Source organism: Enhydra lutris, unplaced genomic scaffold, assembly GCF_002288905.1.
Source record: "Enhydra lutris kenyoni isolate GAN:26980312 unplaced genomic scaffold, ASM228890v2 scaffoldscaffold17, whole genome shotgun sequence".
NCBI lineage: Eukaryota > Metazoa > Chordata > Mammalia > Carnivora > Mustelidae > Enhydra > Enhydra lutris.
The window spans coordinates 7,110,982-7,137,844 of NW_019154101.1; the positions used below are offsets into that span (position 1 = coordinate 7,110,982).

Sequence of the window (26,863 nt, forward strand, 5' to 3'; positions counted from 1 at the left end):
GCAGCAATCCGGGATGGAGGAGAGAGAGGGAGAGGGACCTCTCTGACCTCTTTCTTGCTTCTTTGAGACTTAAGGGCCAGAGGGCTGAATGGGGGTAGGGGACAGTGCAGAGACCACCCGCCTCCCCTTGGAACCTCTGTAGCTCCCAGAGCGCTTTGCTCTCTGCTGGCACGAAGGCTGCCTCCAAAACTGGAAAGTGAAAAGCGAAGAGGATGGACCGAGCCTAGGCCCAGATCAGATTTACTTCCCATCCCACTCTCTCTGTGGCAATGAGTAAGAACAATGAAGATGCCTAAGGACCTGTACAGTAGGCACAAAATAGGTGCACACTAATACAGTGAATGAAATGTACAAAAAGCTGTCACCACCATGACTCTTCCTGAGCCTCCACATTTTGTAGATTAATTCATTAAGTCATGAATTTATTCAACAAATGTTGATTAAGCTCCGACTCACAGAGAAACAGGATGCCAAGAGCCTGGCCCTCTGGGCACTTCCATTCTCCTGGGACAGAAAGACAGGAAAGATAGCCTCGGACCCATCCTATGAAGTTAGGCAGGGGAGCCCTCCGAGGGGAGAATGAAAGATTATACTGGGTTGGAGAGAGCCTCTCCAGGGAGGACACAGAGGCCTGAATGAAGTAACAGAACGAGCCAGGCACACTTCTGGGGACAGAGTCCCAGGCAAAGGGAACTGGCGGTGCAGTGGCGGAAGGTGTGGGAAGCCTGGGGTACAGCCTGGCAGGGAGGAGAGAGGAAGGAGGTGAAGTGGAAGGTCAGACCCCACTTTGTAGGTCATGGTGTGGAGTTTGGGATTATAGACCAGGCGTGATTTCGGAGCCATGGGGAATTTTTAAACAGGGACTGAAACAACTTGATCTGTGGTTTTAAAAAAATGATAAAGAGAATTTAACTAACTCGTCCACGGTTTCCAGGTCTGTATCTTAACCCAGATCTCTAAATGTGTCTCTGTCCAAAATACCAAGGGGACAAGCATCGGCAAGGTCGCTCCAGAAGGGGCCCAGGAGATGTCGGGAAGGGTACTCTGTCCCTCCCACCCCTACTTTTAGGAAGGTGCCGGAATGGGGCAATGGATAGGGTCGCTAAATCTGCCAGTCTGAGAGTCTGGGCTGTGCTGAGGATCCCCAGCCTGATGATCTCCGGCGTTTCCACTTTCTGATTCCCCACCCCATCTGCTGCCTTTGCTCTGCCTACCTGGGCCTTTACCGGCTGCGGAGACTCTGGAGAGTCGGATTGAGGGCAACTTTGGCACAGGAGGCTAAGACCTAATCTCTCCGACGCTCCAATTCCGCTGCTCTTCAGGCTGCGGAATTCTTTCCCCCTCTCAAGGAGTCTGGGTGTGCGCCGACGGGCACTGTGGTCCCGCACCGCCGCCCGGTGGCCGAGGACGATACTGCAGCCGGAGTCGGTACAGGGTGCAGAACGTACCAGAGACTGCAGGGGGCGCAGGAACAGGTTTAGTGACCGCGTGCCAGGTGCCAGGTGCCTGGAGAGGCGCTTCAGTTACTTTATTTAACCATCCGAGTAACTCCTGGAGAGAGAACTACGATTTCCCTCACTCTACAGACAAGGAAATTAGGGCCAAGAGAGGCAACGTACTTTGTTTAAAAACATACAGCTAGTAAGCGGCAGAGTGATTTACCCATTTTCATGCTCTCTTGCCCGCTTTGAGTGTGTCAAGAGTGTAATATTGACCTCCATCCTAGAAAGCTCTCCCTCCCTTTGGCCCTGAAGAATCATCTAGAAAATGTCTTTAGCAGGTGCCCAAAGCTTCCAAGTCCGTCTCTGGAAGTGTTTCAAGGTCCTTTTCCCTATACCTACACCCTAAGCGGGTGTCAGAGGTCTGTCTCCTCTCTGAAATTCAGGCTGGTTGAGCAACTTCGTCCCTGACGGTAAAGAGAAAGCTGCTCTGTGTGGGGAGCTCCTGAACCTCGAATGGCACGAAAGAAGGGGAGACAGAGGATGAGCACACTGAGCCGGCTCTGTGCTCCTTCCCCATCGTTAATAGCAAGGTCAGGAGACCCCTCCTTTGGCTTGGCATTGGGGCTCCCTCCTTTTTTTTTTTTTTTTTAAGATTTTATTTATTTATTTGACAGACAGAGATCACAGGTAGGCAGAGAGATAGGCAGAGAGAGAGAGAGAGAGAGGAGGAAGCAGGCTCTCTGCTGAGCAGAGAGCCCGATTCGGGACTCGATCCCAAGACCCTGAGATCACGACCTGAGCCGAAGGCAGCAGCTTAACCCACTGAGCCACCCAGGCGCCCTGGGGCTCCCTCCTTATCAGGCCCTGGGACTGCCCAAGCTGGTTTTGCACCTGCGGCTGTCTGGGTGGGCAGAGGACTACTGGGCGGATCTTGCGCCCTTCCCGGGAGATGCTGCCCATCTCAGTGCGGAGCTAGGAACCGTTCTCCGTCCTCTGCTGCCCTCTAGTGGGCTAGGTAGGATATGGCTGTCGCCGGCAGCGTCTTCCTACCTTCTTGCCTTCCTTAACAAAGTTTCCTTCCCAGAGGCCAAACAGACCTAGAAAGGTCTGGCTGCGAACATCCCAGAGCTGTGTCCCCGTAACACTAGGATTATTACCCTCAACAAACATGTAGTAAGGGCCTGCCATGCACTTGGCTCTGTGGGAAGTCAAGAGGGAAGCCCTCCCCCAGCCCGCCCCTCCTCCTCTTTAAACCTTGGGCTAGAAGGGCTCACAGTTCAATGGAGAAGACAGACATGAAATGACTCCTACACTCGTTTTTAAGACGCTTTTTAACTTTTTAAATAATTATAGATTAATACAAAATTCGAAGATAGTAGAGGGAGGTCCTGGGTACCCATGCCTTGCACGTGTGGATTCTGGAAACCAGCACTGCAATCAAGATACCAAGATAGAGAATTATTCCAGCACCACGAAGACCTCCCTGGCACTACCCCTCTATATTTACACCCATTCCTCCCTCAACTAGTATTCTTATTGACAGCCCTTAATGTTTTCCATCTCTACAGTGGTGTCATTTCCAGAGTTTTATACAATGGAATCAAACAGTATGTGGCCTTTTGAAACTGTTATAAATTCACTCAGAAAAAAAAAAAAACAATAACAACAAATGAGATCCGTCCAAGTTGTTGCATGTATCAGAATCAGTTTGATTCCCTGTGATTCCTTTTAATGGTGAACATTCCATGGAAGTATCACTGCTTATCTGCTGGGGAACATCTGGGTTGTTTTCAGTTTTTGGCTATCAAAATGAAGACGCTATGAAGTCATATATAGGTTTTTACATAGACATAAATTTTTATTTCTCTAGGATAAATTCCCAAGAGTGCAATTGTCCTTTCCTTCTTCCTTTCTTCCTCTTTCCTTCCCTCCTTCCTCCCTGTCCATCCTTCCTTCCTTCCTACTTTCCTTCCTTTCTTCCTTTTTAGATTTATTTATTTACTTTACAGAGAAGGGAGCATGAACAAGGGGAGGGGCCAAGGGTGAGAGACAGAGAAGCCCAAGCGGGCTCCCTGCTGAGCACAGAGCCTGATCCTGGACTCCATCCCACGACCCTGAGATCATGATCTGAGCTGAAATTAAGAGTTGGCTGCTCAATTGACTAAGCCATCCAGGCGCCTGCAATTGCTGTTTCTTACTTTAAGTGTATGTGTAGTTTTTAGAAGAACCTGCCAGATTATTTTCTAGAGTAGCTTACCATTTACATTTCCACTAGCAATCTAGGAGAGATCCAGTTTCTCTGCATGCTTGTCAACATTTGGTAACATCACTATTTTTAATTTTAGCTATTCTAAGAGGTGCATAGTAATATCTCATCCTGGTCTCAATTTGCATTTACCTAATGGCTAATGATGTTGAACATCTTTTCATGTGCTTATTTGCCATTGGTGAAATGTCTGCTCATGTCTTTTGCCCATTTTCTAATTAGATTTTTTTTGAAATGAGAGTTTTGAGAGTTCTTGATAAATTGAGGTAGGAGTCCTTTGTCATATGTGTGATTGGCAAATATTTTCTCCTAGTCTGTAGATTGTCTTAACATCCTCATAACAGGGTCTTTTGTGGAGCAAAAGTTTTTAATGTTGATGAAGACCACTTACGGATTTTTTTTCTTTTATGGATTGAATCTTTTATGGATTGGTGTTACATCTAAGAACTCTTCACTAAGTCCTAAGTCTCCAAAATTTACTTCTATGTCAGCTTCTAAATTTTTATAGTTTTATGTCTTACATTTAAGCCTGTGTTCCATTCTGAGTGAATTTTTGTATAAGGTGTGAGGTTTAGGTCAAATATCTTGTTTGTTTTTTGCTTATAGATATCCAGTTGCTCCCACAACATTCATTGAAAAGACCATTCTTCCTCCATTGAATTGCTTTTGTATATTTGTAAAAGAGCATTTGACTATTTATGACATGGATGGATCCTAAAGACATTAATACTAAGTGAGATAAGTCAGATGGAGAAAGGTAAATACTGTATATCACTGATATGTGGAATCTAAAAAAGCAAAACTCATAAAAGAGTAAAGTGGTGGTTACAGAGGCTGAGGGAATAGGAAAGATGTTGTTTAAGGGTGTGTACCTCACAGATAAGCAAGTCCTGGAGATCTGATGTCTATGGACAACAGTACTGTATTATAATCATCAAACTTGTGAAGAAACTAGATCTTTGTTATTCCCACCATAAAAAAGAAATGATAATTATGTGATGTGTTGGAGGTGCTATCACTACAATGGGAATCTTATTACAGTATCAAATCAAAATGTATCAAATCAGCTGTCCATCTTAAATTTATACAATGTTATATGTCAAGTGTATTACAATTAATAATATTTCAAATTAAAAAATCAGCTGATAATCATATGTAGGTCTATTTCTGGGTTCTCTGTTCTCTTCTACTGATCCCTCTGCCAATACCCCCCAGTTTTATTACTGCAGCACTGTAATGTAAGTCTTGAAACTGAGTAGAATGATTCCTCCCACTCTATTCTACTTCTTCAGAGTTGCTTTGGCTCTTTAGTTCCTTTGCCCTCCCACATAAGCTTTAGAAGAATCTTGTCTGTCTTTCTGGGATTTTAATAGAAATTGCATTGAATTTCTATATCAATTTTGGAGGAACTGACATTCTTACTATATCAAGTCTTGCAATCCATGAACACTCATCTATTTAGAACTTCTTTGACTTCCTTCACTTGAGCTCTCAGCATGTAATTCCTGCACATGTTTTGTTAGGTCTGTATTTGAGTATTTTACCTTTTGTGAATGACTGTAAATGGTGTTGGATTGTTAATCACGATGTTTGCCTGCTTATTGCTAGTAGATGGAAATAAAATTAATTCTCGTATCCTGTGACTTGCTGAATTTGCTTATAGTTCTAGAATTTTTCTGTTGTAGATCTCTCAGGACTTTTTTTTTTTTTTTTACATAGATCGTTATGTCATCTGCAAATGGGAACATTTTATTTCTTCCTTTCTGATGTGTATGCCTTTTGTTTCCTTTTCTTGTCTTATTGCATTGTCTAGAACTTCCAGCACTATATGAATAGCAATGGTGAGAATGGACATTCTTGTCTTGTTCCTGATCTTAGGGAGAAACACTCAATCTTTCACCATTTAGTATGTCAATTGTAGGACTTTTTAAAAATAGGTGTTCTTTATCATCTTGAGGAAGTTCTTATTTCTAGTTTTCTAAGGGTGTCATGAATGGATGTTGAATTTCAAGTGTTTTTTGTACCTCGATTGATAAAATCATGTGATTTTTTTTTTTTCTGGTTAGCCTGTTCATATAATGAATTACACTGATTGATTTTCAAATATTGGATCAGGTTTGCATCTCTGGAATAAACTCCACTTGGTCATGATATATAAATATTTTTATACATTGGTGAATTCTATCTGCTAATATTTTTAAAAGTTTTTTTACACCTATATTTTGAAGGACATCAGTCTGTAGGTTTTTTTTTCTTTTTTTCTTTTTTTTTTTTCCAAGATTTTATTTATTTACTTGACAGAGAGAGATCACAAGCAGGCAGAGAGGCAGGCAGAGAGAGAGGAAGGGAAGCAGGCTCCCCGCTGAGCAGAGAGCCCGACGCGGGACTCGATCCCAGGACCCCGAGATCATGACCCGAGCTGAAGGCAGCGGCCTAACCCACTGAGCCACCCAGGAGCCCCTGTAGGTTTTTTTTTTTCTTTATACTATCTTTGGTTTTTGGTATCAAGGATAGTTCTAGCTTCATTCTTCTATTTTCCAGGAGAAATTATGTAGAATTGACATTAATTCTTTAAAAGTTTGGTACAGTTCTCAAGTAGAAATATGCGAGCCTGGAGATTTCTTTTTCAGGAGGTTTTAAATTACATATTACATTAATAATTATAGGTTTATTAATAGGTTACATTAATAATTATATGTTTATTCACAAGATCGATTTCATATTGGGTGAGTGGTATTTTGTACTTTTTTAGGAATTGGTTTGTTTCATCTACCTTGTCAAATTTGTGTGTGGAGTTGTACATAGTATTCCCTTGTTGTCTCTTTGATGTCTGCAGGAAATGTAGTAATAACCTTGATTTGTTCCTCATGTAAGGAACTTGTGTCTTTTCTCTTTTTTTGTGTCAGTCCTGCTAGAGGTTTGCCAATTTTATTGATCTTTTCAGAGAACCACCTTCTTGTTTCATTGATTTCATTTTATTTATTTCCCTATTATTTTTCTGTTTTCAATTCATTGATTTCTGCCTCTTATTTATTATTATCATTGCTATATTATAAATGGGAAAGGGTAAGGTTTCTACATGTAATGCAAACTGGTAAAATGTCAATTCAGGTTACACATATATAATGTAATATCTCGGTAAGTTATATATATGTAATGTGATACATAGTGTAGCCACTAAAACAAAAGACAAAAATATACTCAAAAACTCTACAGATAAATTAAGATGATATTCTAAAACATCTGGGAACCTATAGGAAAGCAGGAAAAAGAAAACAGAGAAAAAAATATGGAACAAAGAGAAAACAAAAAGATAGAATAATCAACTTAAGCCTAATGTATCAATAATTACCTAATTGCTAATAGAGACATCTTAACATCTATGGATCTCAGTGTTAGTGTCTTTCGATTATCTTTTCTCAGTCAGTTTGAGATCATTTTGGTGTTTGGTGTGATAAATAACTTTTGATGGAAACATGGGCATTTTGGGGGTTACATTATAAGACACCAGATCTGGGATCATGACCTGAGCCTAAGGCAGACATCTAACAACTGGGCCACCCAGGCGCCCTGAAATCTTATGTTTTAACAGGCCTTTGCCGACAGTGGTGGAAGGTGGGTGCCCCCTTATTACTACCATGTGGGGGTGGAAGTCTAGGTTCTCCTCTTGGCCTCCTGGGCTCCATTAGTCCTTGGACATCACCCCACGGGGAAGGGGAGGAAAGCCTCATCACTACAAGACTTTGTCTGATGGATGGTGGTGGTGGTGGGGAAGTCCAGTTCCCCACATGGTCTCCACTGATTTTTACCCCCTGGAGTGGAAAGTCCTGGCTTCCTACTTGGCCTTCCCTGGCTCTGCTGCTGGGTGATGGGGGTGCCTTCCTACAGCCTGGCCATGGGGGTGGGGTGGGGTCTAGGCTCCCCTCTCAGTATTTGATGGGATGGGGTTTGGCTGGAATAGAACAGTTGGTGCCTAAAAGTAGATTGCCTTTTCCTGGTCCTCTGGCCAGAGCAAGCAGGCATTTTTTTAAGGGGCTTTTTTTGCCCCCCCACCCCGGGCCTCCTGGCCTGTCCTGGTTGCATCTTCTCCAGGACCCAGTGTGGGATATGAGACGTAAAAAGGAACCCAGAGAACTGGCTGTAGTGCTGCCCCTCAGGTTTTGATGCTTCTCTTCCTCCAACCTGCAGTCATGTGTTTGTTTTACATATAACAATGTCCAGGAGTTTGCACTCTGCTTAGAGGGTAGAAGAGAGAAAAGTACATTCACTCCAACTCCCCAAACATGGAAGTTTTGCATAATCATTTTTCAAAATTTAAGCTTGAAAAACTTCAACTGTTCAAAAAAACAGATAAAAACGTATCTAAGAAGTGAAACATCTCTATTCTACACTGTCCCCCATCACTTACTTGTATCCTACCCCGAAAACCATTATTATTATTATTTTTTAAAGATTTTATTTATTTGACAGAGAGAGATCACAAGTAGGCAGAGAGGCAAGCAGAGAGAGAGGAGGAAGCAGACTCCCTTCTGAGCAGAGAGCCCGATGCGGGCCTTGATCCCAGGACCCTGAGATCATGACCTGAACTGAAGGCAGAGGCTTAACCCACTGAGCCACCCAGGCACCCTGGAAAACCATTATTACTGGTTTATTGTTTTGCTCAGGAATTTTTTAAACAAATGTAAGTATAAATCCTTAATTTCCACATTTTTAAAAACACAAAAGCTAGCATATTGAGTTAGAATTTTGAACATAACCAAATGCAAAGTATTTTGTGATCACTCTTTATCGGTACACAGGGAGCTTCCTCATCCTACAAAAGTGCAGAGAATGTCATTGAACAGATGTATAAAAGCTTGGACGTTTAGGTGGTTGTCCATCTTTTGGAACTACACATGGCACTGTGATAAACAGGCATCTGCCTATGTCATTTCACATATGTGTATCTGTGGGATACATTCCAGAAGGGGGATTTCTGAATCCCTGAAGTCCTGAGAGACACATCCTCGCTGAGATAGCGGCTCAAGGGGCTGACAGATGAAGCTCATTCAGGTTGTGTCTATAGTCATGGCAAAGCTCGGGGTTCTATCTGAAAAACCAGTCTCTCTTCCCAGACACAGGGCCCTATGGGCCTCTTCTGATGAGAAGTTTGGGACAGGGCATAGTGGAGAGGTTGTTGGAAAGGACATGTTTTTCCCATAATCTCTTTCTGTTTTGTTACCTCCCCAGCAGACCGCAGTTAGGATCCTCCAGAATGGTTAAGGTAAACTGTTCACCATGACAGCCCCTCTCAGTGTCCCCTTGGAATGGTCTCTGAAGGCCACATGGTAGGAAGGTTGGGGGTACAGAGCATCTACGCAATAGGGGAGCTCTCTTTCGTCTTGGGCCTCAGTTTCTCCATCTGCAGAAGGAAGACATAGAGACAAGATTCTGTTGAGAGAAGACACTTACCGTTCTTCATTAAGAACCTCATCACTCCAACAGGTGTCTGCACAGGGGTGCGTGTAGGGTTCCACTTGATGGGAGCTTTCTGCTGGGTAAGAACAAGGAGAGGAAGAAGAGGAAAAAAGAGGAATAAAGATGGGAATGGAAGGAAGGAAGGTCCCGGCTTAGATGTGCTCCATGTGCATAGAGCGGGCATAGGAGGCTGCAGTGAGCAGACTCTCTGGCATGAGACAAATGTTTCTGTTTTGTTACTTGCATTGGGGGTGTGGTTTGCACACACAGTGTACAGTTCTAGGAGTTTGACAAATCACAGTCATGGAACCATCAATACAACCCGGATATAGACAGACCTATTTCCCCACCCACCCAAATTCTCCCAATCAGTGATTTCTGTCCCAATAGTTTTGTCTGTTCCAGGATGTCAGATATATGGAATCATGTTCTGTGTTGTCCTTCTTTTTTTTTTAATAGAGGCATAATTAGCCTTTTGAACCTGACCTTTTTCAAAATGCACTGGGGATTTATCCATTTTGTGTGTGTGTGCATTGGTAGTTTGTTCCTTTGTACTGCCGAGTAGTATTCCATTGTATGAAAATACTACAGGGGCGCCTGGGTGGCTCAGTCGGTTAAGCACTGACTCTTGATTTTTGGCTCAGGTCATGATCTCGGGGTCATGGGACTGGGCCCTGTGTCAGGATCCACGTTCAGCACGGAGTCTACTTCTCTCCCTCTGCTCAGCTCCTCCCCACGGCTCATGCTCTCGTGCGCTCTCTTTCTCTCTCTCTCTCAAATAAATAAATACAATCTTAAGAAAAAGAGAAAGTACTACAGTTTGCTAGTGGAAGGATCTTTGGGTTGTTTCCAGTTTTGGGCAATTACGAATTAGAGCATTATGAGCATTTTTGTCTGAAGTACATAAAGAACACTTGCTGCTTGTAGAGTCAGTCAGAAGTCGTGGGTGGGACATGCAGTAAGGCTTCAGCTGGTGGTGTTAAGCTCACTGGACGGTTCGGGGGATGGAAAAAATGTGCAGTTGAAGTGTTGGGCAACTCCACGGGACACCTGGGTGGCTCAGTGGGTTAAGCCTCTGCCTTCGGCTCAGGTCATGATCCCAGGGTCCTGGGATCAAGCCCCACATCGGGCTCTCTGCTCCGCAGGGAGCCTGCTTCCCTTCCTCTCTCTCTGCCTGCCTCTCTGCCTACTTGTGATCGCTCTCTGTCAAATAAATAAATAAAATCTTTAAAAAAAAAAAAGTGTTGGGCAACTCCTGAGAGCACACACCATGTGGAAGATGGGCCTCCAGAGAGGATACGGAGACTATCCTGTCACCGTGGGACATGGCCAACAGGATGCACACATCCTTCCACTGCCCTTCTGGGGGCAAGGGCTGGTGGCACAAATCTGCTGTGACCTCTAACTTCCTCATTTGCTTCCATTTGCTTCAACAGCCATGAACAAATTTCCATCTTACCTAACCCAAGTACATGCTATTGTAAAAATATTCAAATGCAGAATACTCAGTAAAATGTGAAAGTGAAAGTCCCCATTCACACCCCAGTCACAACCCCTACCCAGACGTGGCTCCTATTAGCATGTGATCCTTACACACATTCTTCCCTGTTTTTACACACACACACACACACACACACACACACACAATCTGATCCATGCATTTTGGTACACACTGATCTGCTTCATTCTTCATAACTTGCCACACGGTACCCTATACTGGAGACAATGCATCATTCATTGTCTTCCTTTCCTATTCACGGCCAGTTTAATTTATTTTGAAGTTTCACTGTTACACAAAACATTGTGACAAAACAACCTTTTATATACCACTTTGTACATGCACAAGTCTCTTCTCTCACACAAACCCCAGAAATGATGAACTTGTTTGCAGGAAAGAGATGGACATTTAATATTTTGGTATATCTGGACAAATTGATTTCCTAAAAGGATACACTCATTTATATTCCTATCAATTTTCTCACAACCTTATCACCATTGGAAAGGACCAATCTTTGAAATTTTTATTAACTTAATGGGTGAAAAATGATCCTCCCACCCATTGTTTTAATTTGCATTTTCCCATTTACTGATAAAATGGATCCTGTCTCCTACCTATGAATTTTCTCTGTGTGTTTCATTGGATTATAGTTTCTACCTTTTCTGTTTCTCTCATTGAGCATTGTCCTTTTCTTATCGATTTTATGTTCTTTTTTTTTTTTTAAAGATTTTATTTATTTATTTGATAGACAGAGATTACAAGTAGTCAGAGAGGCAGGCAGAGAGAGAGGAGGAGGCAGGCTCCCTGCTGAGCAGAGAGCCCGATGTGGGGCTCGATCCCAGGACCCTGGGATCATGACCTGAGCCGAAGGCAGAGGCTTAACCCACTGAGCCACCCAAATGCGCCCCGTTTTTATGTTCTTTATACATCCCGGATATTCTTTGTATAACATGTATTATTTTCTCTATCTGTCACTTAAAAATATGGTTTGCAGTATTCTTTATCATACACATTGTTAAAAAAATGAAATTCAACTCAGTGTATTTAAAGACATTGGCTTTATTCAGTAAGTCGTGAATTGGGCAGCATCCCATCTAGCAGCTGGGAAGGTGTTCCGAGGAGCCTCAAAAAATGTACAAAATGCTTTTATAGGCAGAAGGGGGCAGAAATAGGAAGTGCCTAGTGAGGAGTGTTTCAGGCAAGGTCACCGTTTGCTGATGGAAGGCAGGGGTCTATCAGGCAGTGTTCACCAATGCTGACCAGGTTACTTCATATTGATTGGTTCCCGGGAGGGGTGGAAGCTGCTGGTGGGTCAGGTAGTAAGTCTTGGTTTGCTGATGGGGCTTAGCACAAGGGACTCAATTTTGGATCTATTATTTCTATATTAACAACAAAAATGGTTTTTTAAAATAGGAAATCTGTCAGTGTTTTTCTTCCTGGCTTCTGTGAGGGGTGATTTTGAGGGAGGCAGTCCTCTGGGAAAGGGTGGGTGAGCAGGAGATTGAAGCTTATGGACACCCATTTCCTCAGGGAAGGTTTCATCTCTGAAAATACCCACAGTTGCGGGGAGCACTGTGTTTCCCATCAGTGGGCCTGAGCTTTCCTGTTGGAGCCCAGCTAGGGGCTGAAAAGTCCCCAGAGGAAATTGTGGTCAACTAAGCACTGTCCCACTCTTTCTTCTCTCTCTCTGCACACCATCTTTCTGCAAACTGTCATTTCCTGGGTGTTGGTTTTACTGCTCTTCCCCAGAAAGATGGGCTAAAGACAGATGACAGAGTCAGAGGGTCCTTTGGGTCCTGACCACAGTCCTAAGTCCCACTTGGCCCCATAGGCTTTATTTCCAGGTCTAAGTTGTGGGACAATGATGTGTTTCCATCCTGGGAGTTTTTGTGAGCACTGAGGGGAGGAAGATGGGAGGTGCAAAGAGGGGCTCAGGCAAAGGTGGGGAGAGGAGAGCTGAGAGCAGAGGGAGCAGAGCGTGCCAGGCAGGGTCCTCAGAGGGGCTGTTGGGAGTGGATGGGGCTGGCTCAGGTGGGGAGAAGCAGCCTCAGTGCTGGGAGGGCTGGGAGGTCCCATTCCTCCCTTAGTTCCCTCTGCAGCCCGACCTCCTGAGGCTTGCAACATGTCACTTGAAAAAATAAGTAGATGAAAGAATCTAACAGACTTTCTTTTCATGAATTTCAGGGTTTTTAGAATCAGGAAAATGTTGATGTTTCTACCTAATTTGCAAAGGAAAGAGAAAAAAGCCCCAAGAAGCCTGGTGTGGTATGTGTGAGTCTAGACGCAGCCCTCTCAGAGATCCCCCAACCTGTGTCAAGTTCAGGGCTTCACAGAAACCTGAGCCTATTGCTGGGATGGTGGGTTTGGTGGTGGCTGCCGTTGCTGTCCCCTGATGACACCCAGGTAGAAGAACCCTAGGGTGCATCAGTCACTGGGGCTGCAGGGTGGGGGGCAGATTCCATGGTGGGGCTGAGTCAGCCCCCGGAAGGTTTGCATTTTTCTCATCAGTGGGCCTTGAAGAGAGCTTTTTTTTGTAATTTCTCTGTAGGAATGGGATCTGTTGGAGGAGGGGGAGCAGGGAGGAGGCATTTGTCTAATTTCCAGAGAGGAGCAGGATGTGCCTGTAGCAGACACGGTCTCTGGAGTGTGGAGTCCAGGTACCCCACTCCAGTTCTTTATTTTTAACTCACTGTATTTTTTATGAGGAAGCATTTTAAAATAAATTGCAGATAGCCTGACATTTCACCCTTAAATAATTCAGTATGCAGCTCTGAAAGAAAAAAAAAAGAGCTTCTTGCTACATAGCAAATTAATATTATCATAGCCAATGCAATTAAAAACCATTTCTTAATAGACTGTTCTACCCAGTCCATATTCAGATTTCTCCAGTATATTCGGCACTTCCCCAGGGGACAGAAATTCTGGTCTGGGTAAGCAAGACCGCCGATTTCCCCAGAATTCCCCTCCTTGGGCTGGTGTGGAGTCTGGTCCTCAGAGGACTCCAGAAGGGAGGCTGAGGACTGCAAAAAAAGAAGGTGGATTTCTGAGGAAAAGACCCCAAATCTGGGAATCTGAATTGTCCCTGGATGCCAGCATGCTGCCAGACTCGTAGGGGTGGATGGAGATGGGTCAGGGGCTTCAGTCCCTTCCTGGGACGTTGCGCCCTCGCTAGGAGCACATGAGGTCATGGCCACTCCAAAGACTAACGTGACTCCACAGCAAACTCCTCATTAAGATGTGTGCTTTTTCCATACCACCAAGCAATTAACTCACTTCTTCACAGTTGCTGACTGCGTGTCCCATAAGTGGAACTCCGTTCTGATTCTACTGACCTGGAGTCAGGGGCAGATCCTGCGGGTTAAGGACGTGGTCCCCCACTACAGATGCCAGTCACATGTCCCAGATTGTCCCCTGCGCTTCTAACTGGTTATGAATTGGGGGTTTCCACGACCCCCTCTTTGGGCTCCACTAATTTGTAGAGTGGCTCACAGAACTCAGAAAACTTGTTCACTCACCAGATGACTGGTTTATTACAAAGAATATTAAAGGGTCTGTGGCAACAATCAGAGGAAGCAATGAGTAAGGTGAGTTTACGAGCGCAGGAACTTCTGTCCCAGGGTCGCTTGGGGTCCTGGGTGGAAACATTCTGGTTCCCCAATGTGGAGACACCACAAACCCGTTCCTTCCTTGGATTTTTTTGGAGCCTCCCTTACATAGGCACCATTGATTAAATCATTGGCCATTGGAGACTGTTTCAACTTTCAGCCCCTCACCCCTCCTGGAAAATTGGGGGATGGGATTAAAAGTTCCAATCCTCTAACCAAGGTTGGTTCCCCTGGCAACCAGCCCCCATCCTTAGGGGGTATCCAAATGTCAGTACATTAACATAAACTCGGAGGTTTACGCCACTCGGTGGCAAGGGGTTTGTTATGAATGACAAGTCACCCATGTCACCTTTATGGCTCTGACATTTTGGGAACTGAAGACAGAGACCAAATATGACAAAAGATACGTCCATCTCAGGAGCAAAAGAGATTTTGATTGGGGCACCTGGGTGGCTTAGTTGGTAAAGTGTCCGGCTCTTGATCTCAGCTCAGGTCTTGATCTTGGGGTTCTGAGTTCAGGCCCCATGTTGGGCTCCATGCTGGGTGTGGAGCCTACTTTTTTTTTTTTTTAAAGAGGCTTTGATCGCTCAGGAAATTCCAATGATTTTGGCAGATGTGAGCAGGAACCGTGGATGAAGACCACAATATACATTAATTATAAATTGCAATATCATACTCCTCCTTGTTGGGTTCCTTCTACCACTCTGTACTGTCCACCAGCATCCTTCTTCTTCCATCCCCTCCCGAGACACCTGCCATCCAACTTTGTTCCCACGCCATTGCTCCTTCCCTCTGTCCACACTGGAATCTTCCACAGGGGCCCCTCCACCTATAGATACTGTGTTCTAGGGCTGCTGGCTCTTTTGTCTGTTTGCATCTCATGGTGCTCTGTCCCTGGAGACTTAGCCAGGTGCAGGGAAGTTCATTTCATGCCCATCGGCTTAGCCACCTGTGGAAGAGGCTTTAGAACTCACCTCCATCCCATTTGTTTTTCTTTCTTTTTTTTTTTTTTAAAGATTTTATTTATTTATTGGACAGAGAGATCACAAGTAGGCAGAGAGGCAGGCAGAGAGAGAGGAGGAAGCAGGCTCCCCGCTGAGCAGGGAGCCCGATGCAGGGTTCGATCCCAGGACCTTGGGATCATGACCTGAGCCGAAGGACCTTGGGATCATGACCTGAACCCACTGAGCCACCCAGGCGCCCCCCGTTTGTTTTTCAGTGAAAGAAGCAGAAGTTCAGAGAGGGACATGCTGCCCAAGCTCACACAGGGCTGAGCTGGGACAATAATCGGGATCTCATTTCCAAGTCCTGCTCACCCTGTACCCCTCTGCCTACTGGGCTTATGTGTAGTGTCCTTCCCGGCTTTTTTTTTTTTTTCAAGATTTTATTTATTTATTTGACAGAGACACAGCGAGAGAGGGAACACAAACAGGGGGAGTGGGAGAGGGAAAAGCAGACTTCCCGCTGAACGGGGAGCCCAATATGGGGCTCAATCCCAGGACCCTGGGATTATGACCTGAGCCGAAGGCAGACCTTCATGACTGAGCCACCCAGGAGCCCCCCTTTCCCTGCTTGGAACAACACTGATGGGGTTCCTGAGTGTCTGGGGTCAATGGGAGAAGTGAGGATAAGAAGGGGGATGATGGCGAAAACAGTAAGAAGTGGAGAAGTTGGTCCCTTGGAGATCAGATATGGGAATGCAGGACAGTTTTAGAATTTGAAGAAAACTTAGGGGTTCCTGGCTGGCTCCATTGGAGGAGTGTGTGACTCTTGGTCTCAGGGTCATGAGTTCGAACCCCAAGTTGGGTGTAGAGATTACTTAAGTAAATAAAACTTTATGAGACAAAATAAAACAAAAAAAGAATTTGAAGAAAACTTCAGAAACAATATGTAGTCACATAATTTTATAATGTGCAAGGCTTGTCCAATTGTGTTGTTTATCTAAGCCCTCCCAACAGTGTGGTGGCAATATTTATCTCCCTACAGGTGAGGAGATGCATCTGGAGAAGTCAATAACCTACTGAAAGTGGCAGGTGACTTTACTGGCATCTGGTCTCCTGGGTTCCATCAGGGTTGTCCACTGCATGTCCCACCTGCAATCAGAGCAGGAATCCAGGAGGAGGAGGTCAGGAACTGTGGCAGAATGGCACCCAGATGCAAAGGCTACCCCTTTCCTGTCCCGTTACACTGAGTTGGTCACCACAGCCTCCTGGTAAGGAGGAAGGCTGTCCCTGACCACTACAGGCCTGAACAGGGATGTCAGTGAATATGCATGTGTTTTAGGCCTAGGTTGGTCAGTTTCTTCAATCTGATTCTCTCCTATGTTCCCCTCTGCTGTCTACCAAGAAGAGGAGCCGACTCCCTGTAGGCTCTCTGTGCCCTCCAGCTGAGATCAGCTCTGAGTGACCTCTGCTCTGTAACAGGTGAATCCTCTTCCCACTACACCTCACTCCCTCTAAAACTCAGCATTTGTTCCTCGTGTCCTCCATATGTCTGATGCATTATGAATATACCATCCCACTTAGTAATCCAAATAGTGTGTGGATACTATCAGTTCTCCTTTTCCTGCTGAGGAGATTGGGCATAGAGACATAAAGAACATTCTCCCAAATTCACTGAGCCAGTAGGGGAGAAGAAGAAAGGAACCTTGCTGTGTGGTGACAGAAGGTTAGCAACACAGCCACCAGCAGTAATGTGGAAAGTAGAAGAAATATGTAATGAACTGGGTGGTGTAGCTAAGACCTCTGGGCCAAGTTTCGAGGAGGCTGCCTGGTTTCTTCCCCTGGCTTACTGGAAACTGTGAGAGCAGGGAGGTAAACTATAGGCAGGACTATTCAACATGAAAGAGCTGGATTCTGATGGCTTTGGAAATTCTCAGGATCTCCACCCAATGAATGATGCTAAAGCTTTCAGGAAAATATGGTCTAAATATGAAACCAAGCTTGGTTGTGGAATCCCTTATTAGGACCCGAGAAAGATCAAGGTAATGCTTTAGACAAAGGCCCCCTAAGGATCTTGAGGGTATGTACCTTACAGACTCCTTCAATGAAACTCAAGGGCTTCCATGATGCTAAAAGAGATTACCCCTCAGCTTCTCAGCAGAAGCCCAATGTATGGAAGAGACCTTATCTTGAAGAGATTTGTGAGTATGGTTTTTGTCTAATTGAGTGGATTTCAATAAGATTCACAGGAGACCCACACGTTTTTTAGAGAGTGATATTCACAAAGTACCACCAGCTTGGACTGAAAGGAACAGAGTATAAAATTTAAAAAAGGCCTTTGTATCCTCCCAATTCTTCTGGAAGGAAGCAGGTTGAGAACACTACGAAGCTATAAGTACAGACAGCCTTTCATGGAAAGTGAAGGATGCCTCAGAGGGCAGACCCAGGAGCCCAGTGTGAGAGCCTAAGAGCCATGATGACTCATTCCCAGGTCAAAGTAAGGGAGAGCCAAATCAAGGAATTTCCAATGTCTGTCCAGTGGAGCTCCAGTTTTTCTATAGATCACTGCTCTATTTGCCTCCCATCTCCCCCTCTTTTGACCAGGAATGACTCTCGTGCTATCCTAGGCCTATGTCACCATTGTATGTTGGGTTTGTGTCTGGTAGATAACTTGTCTCTTCCACCCACAGGTCTTCATATGGAGAACTAAGGGCACCCAAGGAGCTGTATGTAAGGAACTTCACCCAAGGAGACTCATCCACGTCTGGGCCTGATTTAAGTGACAATCTTCTGGACCTAATGCTGATGCCATATTCCAGTGAGATTTGTGGAAGCTTTTGGAGGGGATGGGTGTATCTTTTTTCTCTCCATTTTTTAATCTTGCATTTTTACCTTTTGACTCCCTTCACCCTTGAGTGCATTTTAGAAGACCGTATTTTGAATGAGGGAGAAATGTTAATAATTTGTGCCAAGGAGGAACTGTGGTGGTTCTGTAGCTCTTCCTTCAAGATATGGAGACCCATCCCTCCCTCTGAGTGTGGGCTGGCCCTAGCGACTACCTTCTATTGAAGTGTGTGTGACTTCACAGACTAGATCATGAAAGGCACTGTGACTTCCTCCTCAGTCTCTCTTGGATCAGTCTCTCTGGGGAAGTTAGCTCCCACATCATGAAGTAAGCCCCACATAGAGAGAAACTGAGGCCTCATCCCGGCAACTGTGTGTGTGAGCCATCTTGGAACTGGACCACAGTTGTCAAGCTTTCCGATGACTCCATTTCTTGCTGACGTCCTGACTGCAGTGCATGAGAGATTCTGAATCATGAACACTAGTTAAGATGTTGCCAAATTTCTGACTCCCCGCTTCAGACTTATTTTTGAGATAATAAATACATCATTTGTTGTTTTACTCTACTAAGTTTTTAGGTAACTTAAGGCACAGCATCAAATGAGTTGGGAGGAAAACGACAAGACTTTGTTGTTGTTGTTGTTGTAAGCCAAGGGAAAAAAGCATTTCAGGAAGTGAGGAGTGGTGAGTCATTTCCAAAGCCACTCATCTTTCCAATATGATGAGTTTTGAGGCTTGACCTCTGGAGTTAGCAATGTGGAAGTGACTGGAGACGGGGGCAAGAGGTTTCAGGGAGTGGGTCAAAGTCCTGATTGGAGTTTAAGAGACGAGAGAGAGAGATATTGGGGACTGAGAATGTATCTACTCCTTTTATGGGTTTTGTCATAAAGGGCAATAGGATGTGGGGCAGTATGTGGAGGTGCTGTGGGGTCAAGAGAGAGTTTTTAATACATCATAGCCTTTTACATTCTGATTGTCATGACACATGAGAGGGGGTGAACTTCTGGAGTAATTTTCTTAAGTAGACAAGAGAAGATGGGATGGGTTCCTATGTGAAGAGTTCAGTCTGCAATGGGAGCAAGGAAAAGAGAGTGCACGTGGGGCACAGAAGGGGGATAATTGATGGGTGCAATTGTACCAAAAAGGCCTCATTGTTTTCAGTGAGTTAAGGTGCAAGGACACCAGCTGAGGGTGAGGAGAGAGCACTGGAATGTGGGGGGCCAGAGGGCGGTGTGAACAAGAGGTCTAGAATGGAGACCACTTGTGTAAGGGAGAGACTTTTCAAGGTAGGTTGCTTTTCTCCAGCTGTGTTCAGCTTTAGGACAAGATGCAGGATGGAGCAATGGAAAGCCGAATACAATCAGGGCTGGAGTTGTGCCAGGAGAGTTCAATGAAAGCAGAGGGGGAAAAGGAATTGAAACTGTATTCCAAAGAGCAGTTGTAAGGGTGGGCCATGGAAGCCAAGGAAAAGGAAAGCATGAGGGCAGTGAAGGAGAGGGTCAAGATGGCAAGACTAGTGGACTAGGGATCCCAGTGGGATTGAAGGGGCACTGTGATCAGGTGAGTAGGCTTGAGCTAGAGAGACAGGTGGTGGCTGGAAGGTGGGTGCTCTGAGTTAAGACCAAGGAGTGGAGCCATTACTCCTGTTGACCATCTGAATGGGTGGCCGAGGCAGGAAGGTGATGAAATCATTGTGGGAGAGGAGGTCAGGAACTGGGAGGCCAGGGATTTGGGAGGATGGTCCATAAGTCCAAGTGGGTTCCAGCTCACCAAGGATGATGACAGGAACCGTGGGAGTAACCATAAGCCAGCAGTTAAGGACAATGAGAAGAAGGAGGGCGACTCCAAATAGTATAGGAGATGTCACAATAATGTGGTCTATGGTATAGTCTGATGGCAGGAAATAAATTGTGGGGCTGCTTTAGGTAGGGTAAGAAGATAGGAAGTGGCAATGAGGAGTGAAGAGGACACCCTGCCCACGTCAGGCCTAGTGGTGAAGGAGAGTGAAATGTCACCCAACTACAGAGAGAGCAGTGTTCTCAGAGGAAAGGCAAATTTCTGTGAACATAGGAAGGTGACCTACAGAGAAGTTGAGCTCATGAGTGCTCATATTTCAGAGGGAAGAGCGAAAAGATTGATGGATTTGGGAAAGAGTGGGAAATGGGCTCACTTGATGAATTCATAAGGTCTTATTATGCATGATCCTGGGTGAAGAGGGAGGACCAGGGAGCCCTGGGCTCTTGTGACTGGAATAAACAGGGAGAAAGGAACGAAGCCACAGGTCTGGGGGTCCCAGCACTGGCTGTGGGGGGTGGGGTGGAGAAGGGGCTGGGAATCTTTATAGGAGCAAGTGGAGATTGGGGGTCTCGCTCAGTCCTGCCCATGGAAGTGGGAGTGGGGACAGATGGTTTGATGGAAAATCTGAGGCCTCTCTGTTCCCACCAGGGAGGTGTGGGATTTGTGTGAGGGAAGTGGTAGTAAATGGGTAAAAATTATATAAATCCATCTTCGGGGATAGAGAGAAAGAGCTCCAGGGGCATCTTAAAGCTGGGTAACAATAGGATGACTTTAATGACCAGAGAAAAGGGGGTAGGAGAAATAAGAAGTGAATCCTTTTTACCTTAGAATCCCAGAAACCCCTAGAAATTGGAGGCGTGCGTAGTTCAGGACACAGACTACAAGTGGGGGGCTCGGTTGAGAAGTGGTCAGATTCGTATCTTCTCTGCCTCCCCTGAGACAGAGCGAGTAGGTCAAGTGCCCACATCCTTTCTCCTTCCGCTCTTCACACCCTGCAGACAACCTGCAGGTTAGTCTCTGATGAGGTTTGAGTCAGAGATTCCTACTCAGGGAACCTGGCATGGCAGAGAGGGAAAGCATCTTCCACCTGGCGCCCAAGTGAGTGAAAACAGATGCTGGGCAGAGATGCCCCTTTGCTTTGCTACAGTTGGTGCCTAGAACCAAGCTTTCACCCCCAGGAGGACAGTTCAAATAGCCTTTTTGGAGAAACTGAAACCTCAAAGAGAAAAAAATGCAGCCATGCTTGTCTTAGTCCACTTGGGTTGCTGTAACAAAAATACCACAGACTCGGTGGCTTATGTAACATTTATTTCTCACAGTTCTGGAGACTGGGAAGTCCAAGACCAAGTTGCCAGTGGAACTGGTTGTTTGGCGAGACCTCCCTGATTCATAGAGGTCTGTCCACTAGCTGCGTCCTCACAGGGTGGAAGGAGCTAGAGAACGCTGTAGGGTCTTTTTTATAAGGGCACCATCCCCTCCAGTCACCTCCAAGGCCCCCCCTACAAATACCATTATTGGGGGGGGTTGGTTAGGATTTCAACATGTGAATGGAGATGGGGCAGGGGGAGACTGTACCAGTACAGACTGTAACAGTCTGTATCAATGCCCTTGCCAAATCAATGTAGCGTCCACAAATCTCTGTAATACACAGGGAGCCTCCAAATTTTTAACTCCTGAAGGGCTGCCAAGAAGCAGGAGAGTTTTCCAGAAAGTTCTGAGGAAAGACAGAAGTCAATGAAAGGAGAACACAGAAGATACAAAAAGGTATTTGGAAGAAACAGAAGATACACAAAGCTTAAAAACAAACAAATAAACCCTCAAAAGTGAAAACTTTTATATTGCCTGAGAAAAAAATGACATCCCCAAAGAAAACATGCAGGCTGTAAAGAACATTCAGAGAACAATCGGACCATTTAGAAATATTAAGCTGTAGTAGCATAAATAGTAAATTTTGAATAGAAGAACTGGAATGTAACCTTGAGGAACTTTCCCAGAAAGTAGGAATAAAGAAAAATAGATGAAGAACAGGAGGGAAAAGAAAGTTTCAGTCTGGAAAGTCTGACATGGAGACAGAAGTGTCAGAGAGACAGTAGCTCTAGGAGGGCAGTGCCTGGGGTCAGCCCAGGCTGGTTTCAGGTGTGGAGACTCCTGCTTAGTTTGTGCAAGAAAAGGGACGGTCACTGCTCTCCGGAGCCTGCAGCCCTCTTGGTGGCAGTGAGGGCAGCATGAAGCGGGGTGTGTGTGTGGGGGGGGGTGTGGGGTGTGTGCACGGTGACATGGTGACAAGGGGAGGCTGAACCTGGAAGAACTTGAGGCCCCAATCATGACACTGGACTCAATCTCCCATGCAGTAAAAATGCACGGGGTGTTTGAGAAGGGATGGATAAGGGGGAGCAATCCAGGAGGTGGAGACCAAAGGCAGGACACCAGTTAGGTGATTGTCAGACTGGCCAGGTACAAGTGCCCTGGGGTGGGGATTTGCAAAGACGGAGGAAGAGGATGGAGAGGCAGCAACAACAGAAAGAAGCAGAACAGAGCAGCTGGGCAGAGTGTGGCTGAGCAAATGAAGATGGGGAGAGAAATGTTGGGGGTGACCTGGGATCTTGGCTGAGCTGTAGGGCTACAGATAGGAAAGGAAGAGGGAGGGGAAGAAGGGGAAGGGGGGAGGAGGATGGAGCCGGGGGATGAGGAGGAGGACTAGGGGAGGAGAGAGTGGGAAGAGGAGTCAGAGTCGCCCACAGTGCTGGCTCGGGTTTGGGGGACAGCTGCTGCACTGGCCTTCAGCTCCCATACCCGGATGGTGCTGGCCCAGAAGCCAGTTGCGTGTGAGCAACTGGTGGGCCTGGATCTTGGGAGGAGGCAATGCTGGGAAATCCTCAGCACTGGAGTGAGGGGTGTAGCCAGGGGTCTTAGAGCAAGTTCTGGGGAACTTCTGCCTTTTCTTTGCAGTGAACAAAGGGTTCAGAGTCCAGGAAGGAGCTCCCTGGGGGCCTGGGGAAGACTGGCCATCCTTGGATCCCGAAGCCTGGAGTCTGGGTGGAGCTGGACGCATCAGAGACTTCCCTCTATGTTGCACGTGTGGACTCCTTAAAGCTCTGAGATGGGGGGGGGGAATATAGGAAGTGACTCAAATCCTCTCTTTGACCCAGTCACCCTGTCCCCCACATTTGGTCCCTCCTTCAGCAAGCCTGACCCCAGGAACTCTTGGTCTTGCTTTCTTTCCCCCAGCCCCCCCACCCCACCTTCACCTTCCTGCCTTCCCCTTTCCCCAGGGCACAACTCTCCCTCCTGCACATAGCCTTTCTCCCTCACCACTTGGGAAGGGGCTGGGCCCTGGGAGGGTGCCCTGGCCTGGTGGCTGTCCTTCCTGGAAGGACAGGGAGTGGGAAGTTGAATACAGGTCAGTGATCCAGAAGGAGGGATGAATCAGAGCAGGAGAGGAGCAGGGGAAGGAAAGGAGGAGAAGGAGAAGAGGCAAGGGAGAAACAGACTGAGAGATGTGGACAAGGCACCCAAGTTTGAGAAGGACATAGGGGAGGGCTGCTAGTGAGCACACACGATGGATGGAGCCCAGGAGGGACTCATCTGGACAGCCCTGTTGGGTATAATTTTTCCTGCTTCTGTGGTCTCTCGCTGATTCCCTGTCTGACCATGGGTCTGGGACAGAAGCCGTTCTGGGCTCCATTTTCCCCCCAAGCCCAACCAAACCTACTCACTGAACAGTCAGGACTGTTAGCGCCAGACCCTTGGCCACAAGCAGCACACAGAGCACGGGGGCCAGAGCGCTGGGGGCTGCAGGGTGAGAGTGGAGGGTGGAGTTTTGTTGCCTAGAGGACAGGGAACAAGAAGGGAAGAGGAGTGGGTTGGGGTGGTGGGCCCCTGAGCCAGGGCCGTCGGGGTGAGGATCCCACCCTGAACTCACGGTGAAAGGGTGGTGACGGCAGAGGAGGCCCTGGGGGCCTCCTTGGCTCTTCCAGTTGGGGGCACAGAGCTCTGGGTCGGTGATGAGACCAGCTCAGCAGAAGCCCGGATGGCCTGTGTGGAGGCAGGAGCTGTCGGAGAGAGAGAGAAAGACTCCTCGTTAGCTGGTGGGACAGCACATCAGTTCTGGACCGCAGGAAAGCCAGTCAACCCTGATAAAAAACAAGTCGTGGGGTTGGGCCCAGGCTGTGAAGTCCTCTGGTTCAAGACTAGACAGAGCTGTGGCTCAGGCTCTACACAGGGCCTGTGGTGGTATTCCTGGGTCTGGAAAGAGCACTGGAAGAGGAGTCAGGAGGCCTGGAATTCCGTCTAAGGGTTTCTACATGGCTGGAAGGGCACTCTCTAGCTTTCAGCCTCCCCAAGTGTGGAAACAGTCACTGTCTTTAAGTGGCTCTCAACTCTGGCATCTGTTCTCTTGCTCATACTTCTGGGACTGTTAGGGGATGGGGTCCCTCGTGGGGAATTTTAAGGTTGCTTTCCCACCCCTGTCCTTCCCAGTTTTGGCAGCAGAACCCTAGGCCCCTCCGCAGGCCCCACTGCCTCAATGACCTGGGTAAATACCTTTTATGGGGCCCCCTCTTAATTCTGAAACTTTGTGAGGTATCTGTCCCCCCATCCCCACTTGCCTTGCCTTTCCAGAAAGACCCCAGACCTACCAGTGCTAAGAGCTCTTGATGGAGGCTGGTGGAAGGTCACCTCTGGAAAGGTGATGGGAGCTATTAAGGAGACAAGAGGACAATGACTATTGGGGGTGGCTGAGGCCCTGAAGAGAAAGAGGTGGTGTCTGCCCCAATGCTGTGACAGGAAATGGAGACTGTCAGGGTCCTCAGCTAGGTCTGCACACCCACCCAGGGCCTATGAGGGGAGCAGTCTCCCCCAAGAGGAGGAAAAGAGAGACGCAGGGGCTGAGGGGACAGGGAGGAGAGGGTGCCTGGTGTTGGGACACCCCATGACAGGGGACTTCCCTGGAGAGAGTCCCAGGCCAATGGACAAGGGGACATGACGGTGAGGCTGCCCGGAGGGATGACCTGGAGCAACCTCTATGCCCAACCAGAGGAGGTCCTCAGGACCCTCAGGGAAAAGAAAAGTCTAGTCCTGAGCTACAGTGTGTGGTCTATGGGCTGGTGCTTGTCCACAGATTGTTTATAACCTGCCCGTACAAAGTGAATACAGAAATTGGGAGTTAGGATCTTGAAATTCGACATCAATTTGACATTGCCCCAAGGTCCATGCATGTGACTGGTAAACAGGTCTGGTGGAACAGGATATGGACCAGTTTGGTCATTGTCACCCAGTCATGGAAGTCTCCATGGGGGCAAGCTACCGAGCAGGACCATGATACTTGAACAGTAGTTGGTTGACTCTAACCCAAAATTGTGTAAACACCTGAAAAAATTATTTTATAGTTTGTTATTTTTATAATCATTGAAAATTTTAATCTATCCTTGTTAAAAAAATTTAGAGTTTATCATGATTCGCTAAGGTGGAGGAGTGATTAGCTTATTCAAGGACTCACAAACAGCAAAACAGAAGTCCCTAAGCTTTTTTTTTTTTTTTAAAGATTTTATTTATCTGTTTGACAGAGAGAGATCACAAGTAGGCAGAGAGGCAGGCAGAGAGAGAGAGGGAAGCAAGCTCCCTGTCGAGCAGAGAGCCCGATGCAGGGCTCGATCCTAGGACTCTGACATCATGACCTGAGCTGAAGGCAGAGGCTTAATCCTCTGAGCCACTCAGGCGCACTGTCCTTGAGCTTTATGTCAAGAAAAGCCATCTCTTTTCTGAATGTCGCAGTAATAACAAACCAAATGATGATTGTGGAAGTAATTCCAAAGATGCACTGGTTTTATTTGAAAAGGTTATCCGTCACCGGGATAGGCAGAACAATGTCTGTGTCCTAATACCAGGAACCTGTGAATGTCACCCTCTGTGGCCAAATGGACTTTAAAGATGCCATTAAGGTCAAAGATCTTGGGGTGAGGCGCCTGGGTGGCTCAGTCGTTAAGTGTCTGCCTTCGGCTCAGGTCATGATCCCAGAGTCCTGGGATGGAGCCCTGCATCGGGCTACCGCTTCTCCCTCTCCCACTCCCCCTGCTTGTATTCCCTCTCTTGCTGTCTCTTTCTGTCAAATAAACGAATAAAATAAAAATTAAAAAAATACAGGAAAATTTAAAAAAAAGAACTTGGGGGTGGAGAGAGATTCTGGGTGGACCCCATCTAATGACAGTATTTAATAACAAGGATTGAGGGCACCTAGGTGGCTCAGTTGGTTAAGCCTCTGCCTTCATCTTGGGTTGTGATCCCAGGGCCCTGGAATCGAACCCCGAGTCTGGCTCCCTGCTTGGCAGGAATCCTGATTTTCTCTCTCCCTCTTCTGTTCCCCCTGCTTATGCTCTCTCTCTCTGTCAAATAAATGGATGAAATTTAAAAACAAAACAAAACAAAATAAAAAACCAGAATGTGTTTCCCAGTTGTAGTCAGAGAGAAATGCAGCTGGGAAAGGGCCTCTGGCTTTGAGGACGGACAAAGGGGGCCACAGGCCAAAGAATGTGGCAGCCTTTAGAAGCTGCAAAAGCTGAAAAGTACCTAGTCTGCAAGAGAACAAGACATCGGTCCTATCGCTACAAGGAAGAGAATTCTACCCAAGACCTGAATAAGCAAGAAGTGGATTCTATCCAAAAGCCTTCAGGAAGGAGTACAGCCTCTGACGCCTTGATTTGAGCTCAGTGAGACCCCTTCCAGACTTCTGATCCGTAGAACTGTAAAACTACAAGTTTGCGCGGTTTTAAGCCACTGCCTTTGTGGAGATTTGTGCCGACAGCCATGGGAAGCGATGACACTCGCCTTTGGCACGAGTTTTGTAGCTATAATGAATGGTGAAGTACCAAACCCAGTGAGTTAGCTATTGAGATGTGCTGGCTGATGAACAAATACATCATGAAAACGAGTGACATTTACACGGAAAACATAAAACCACAAATTCAAAATAAACTTTTTTAAAAAAGAGGATTGAATTATAAATTTCTTTTTTTTTT

The 26,863-nt window shown here is 46.3% G+C and overlaps 1 protein-coding gene across 1 annotated transcript in view; it reads right to left on the reverse strand.

Moving 5' to 3' along the window:
• Positions 1 to 1,344: 1,344 nt before the first annotated feature.
• The window catches only part of LOC111147732 (natural cytotoxicity triggering receptor 2), a 28,756-nt gene continuing 3,237 nt past the window's right edge, over positions 1,345 to 26,863 (reverse strand). Inside the window, exons 3-7 of the mRNA XM_022503953.1 lie at positions 24,488 to 24,547; positions 23,773 to 23,902; positions 23,567 to 23,677; positions 22,644 to 22,732; positions 1,345 to 1,454 (exon numbers count right to left, since the gene is read on the reverse strand). Coding sequence (XP_022359661.1) covers positions 1,345 to 1,454; positions 22,644 to 22,732; positions 23,567 to 23,677; positions 23,773 to 23,902; positions 24,488 to 24,547 — 500 coding nt within the window. The remainder of the gene's footprint in view (positions 1,455 to 22,643; positions 22,733 to 23,566; positions 23,678 to 23,772; positions 23,903 to 24,487; positions 24,548 to 26,863) is intronic.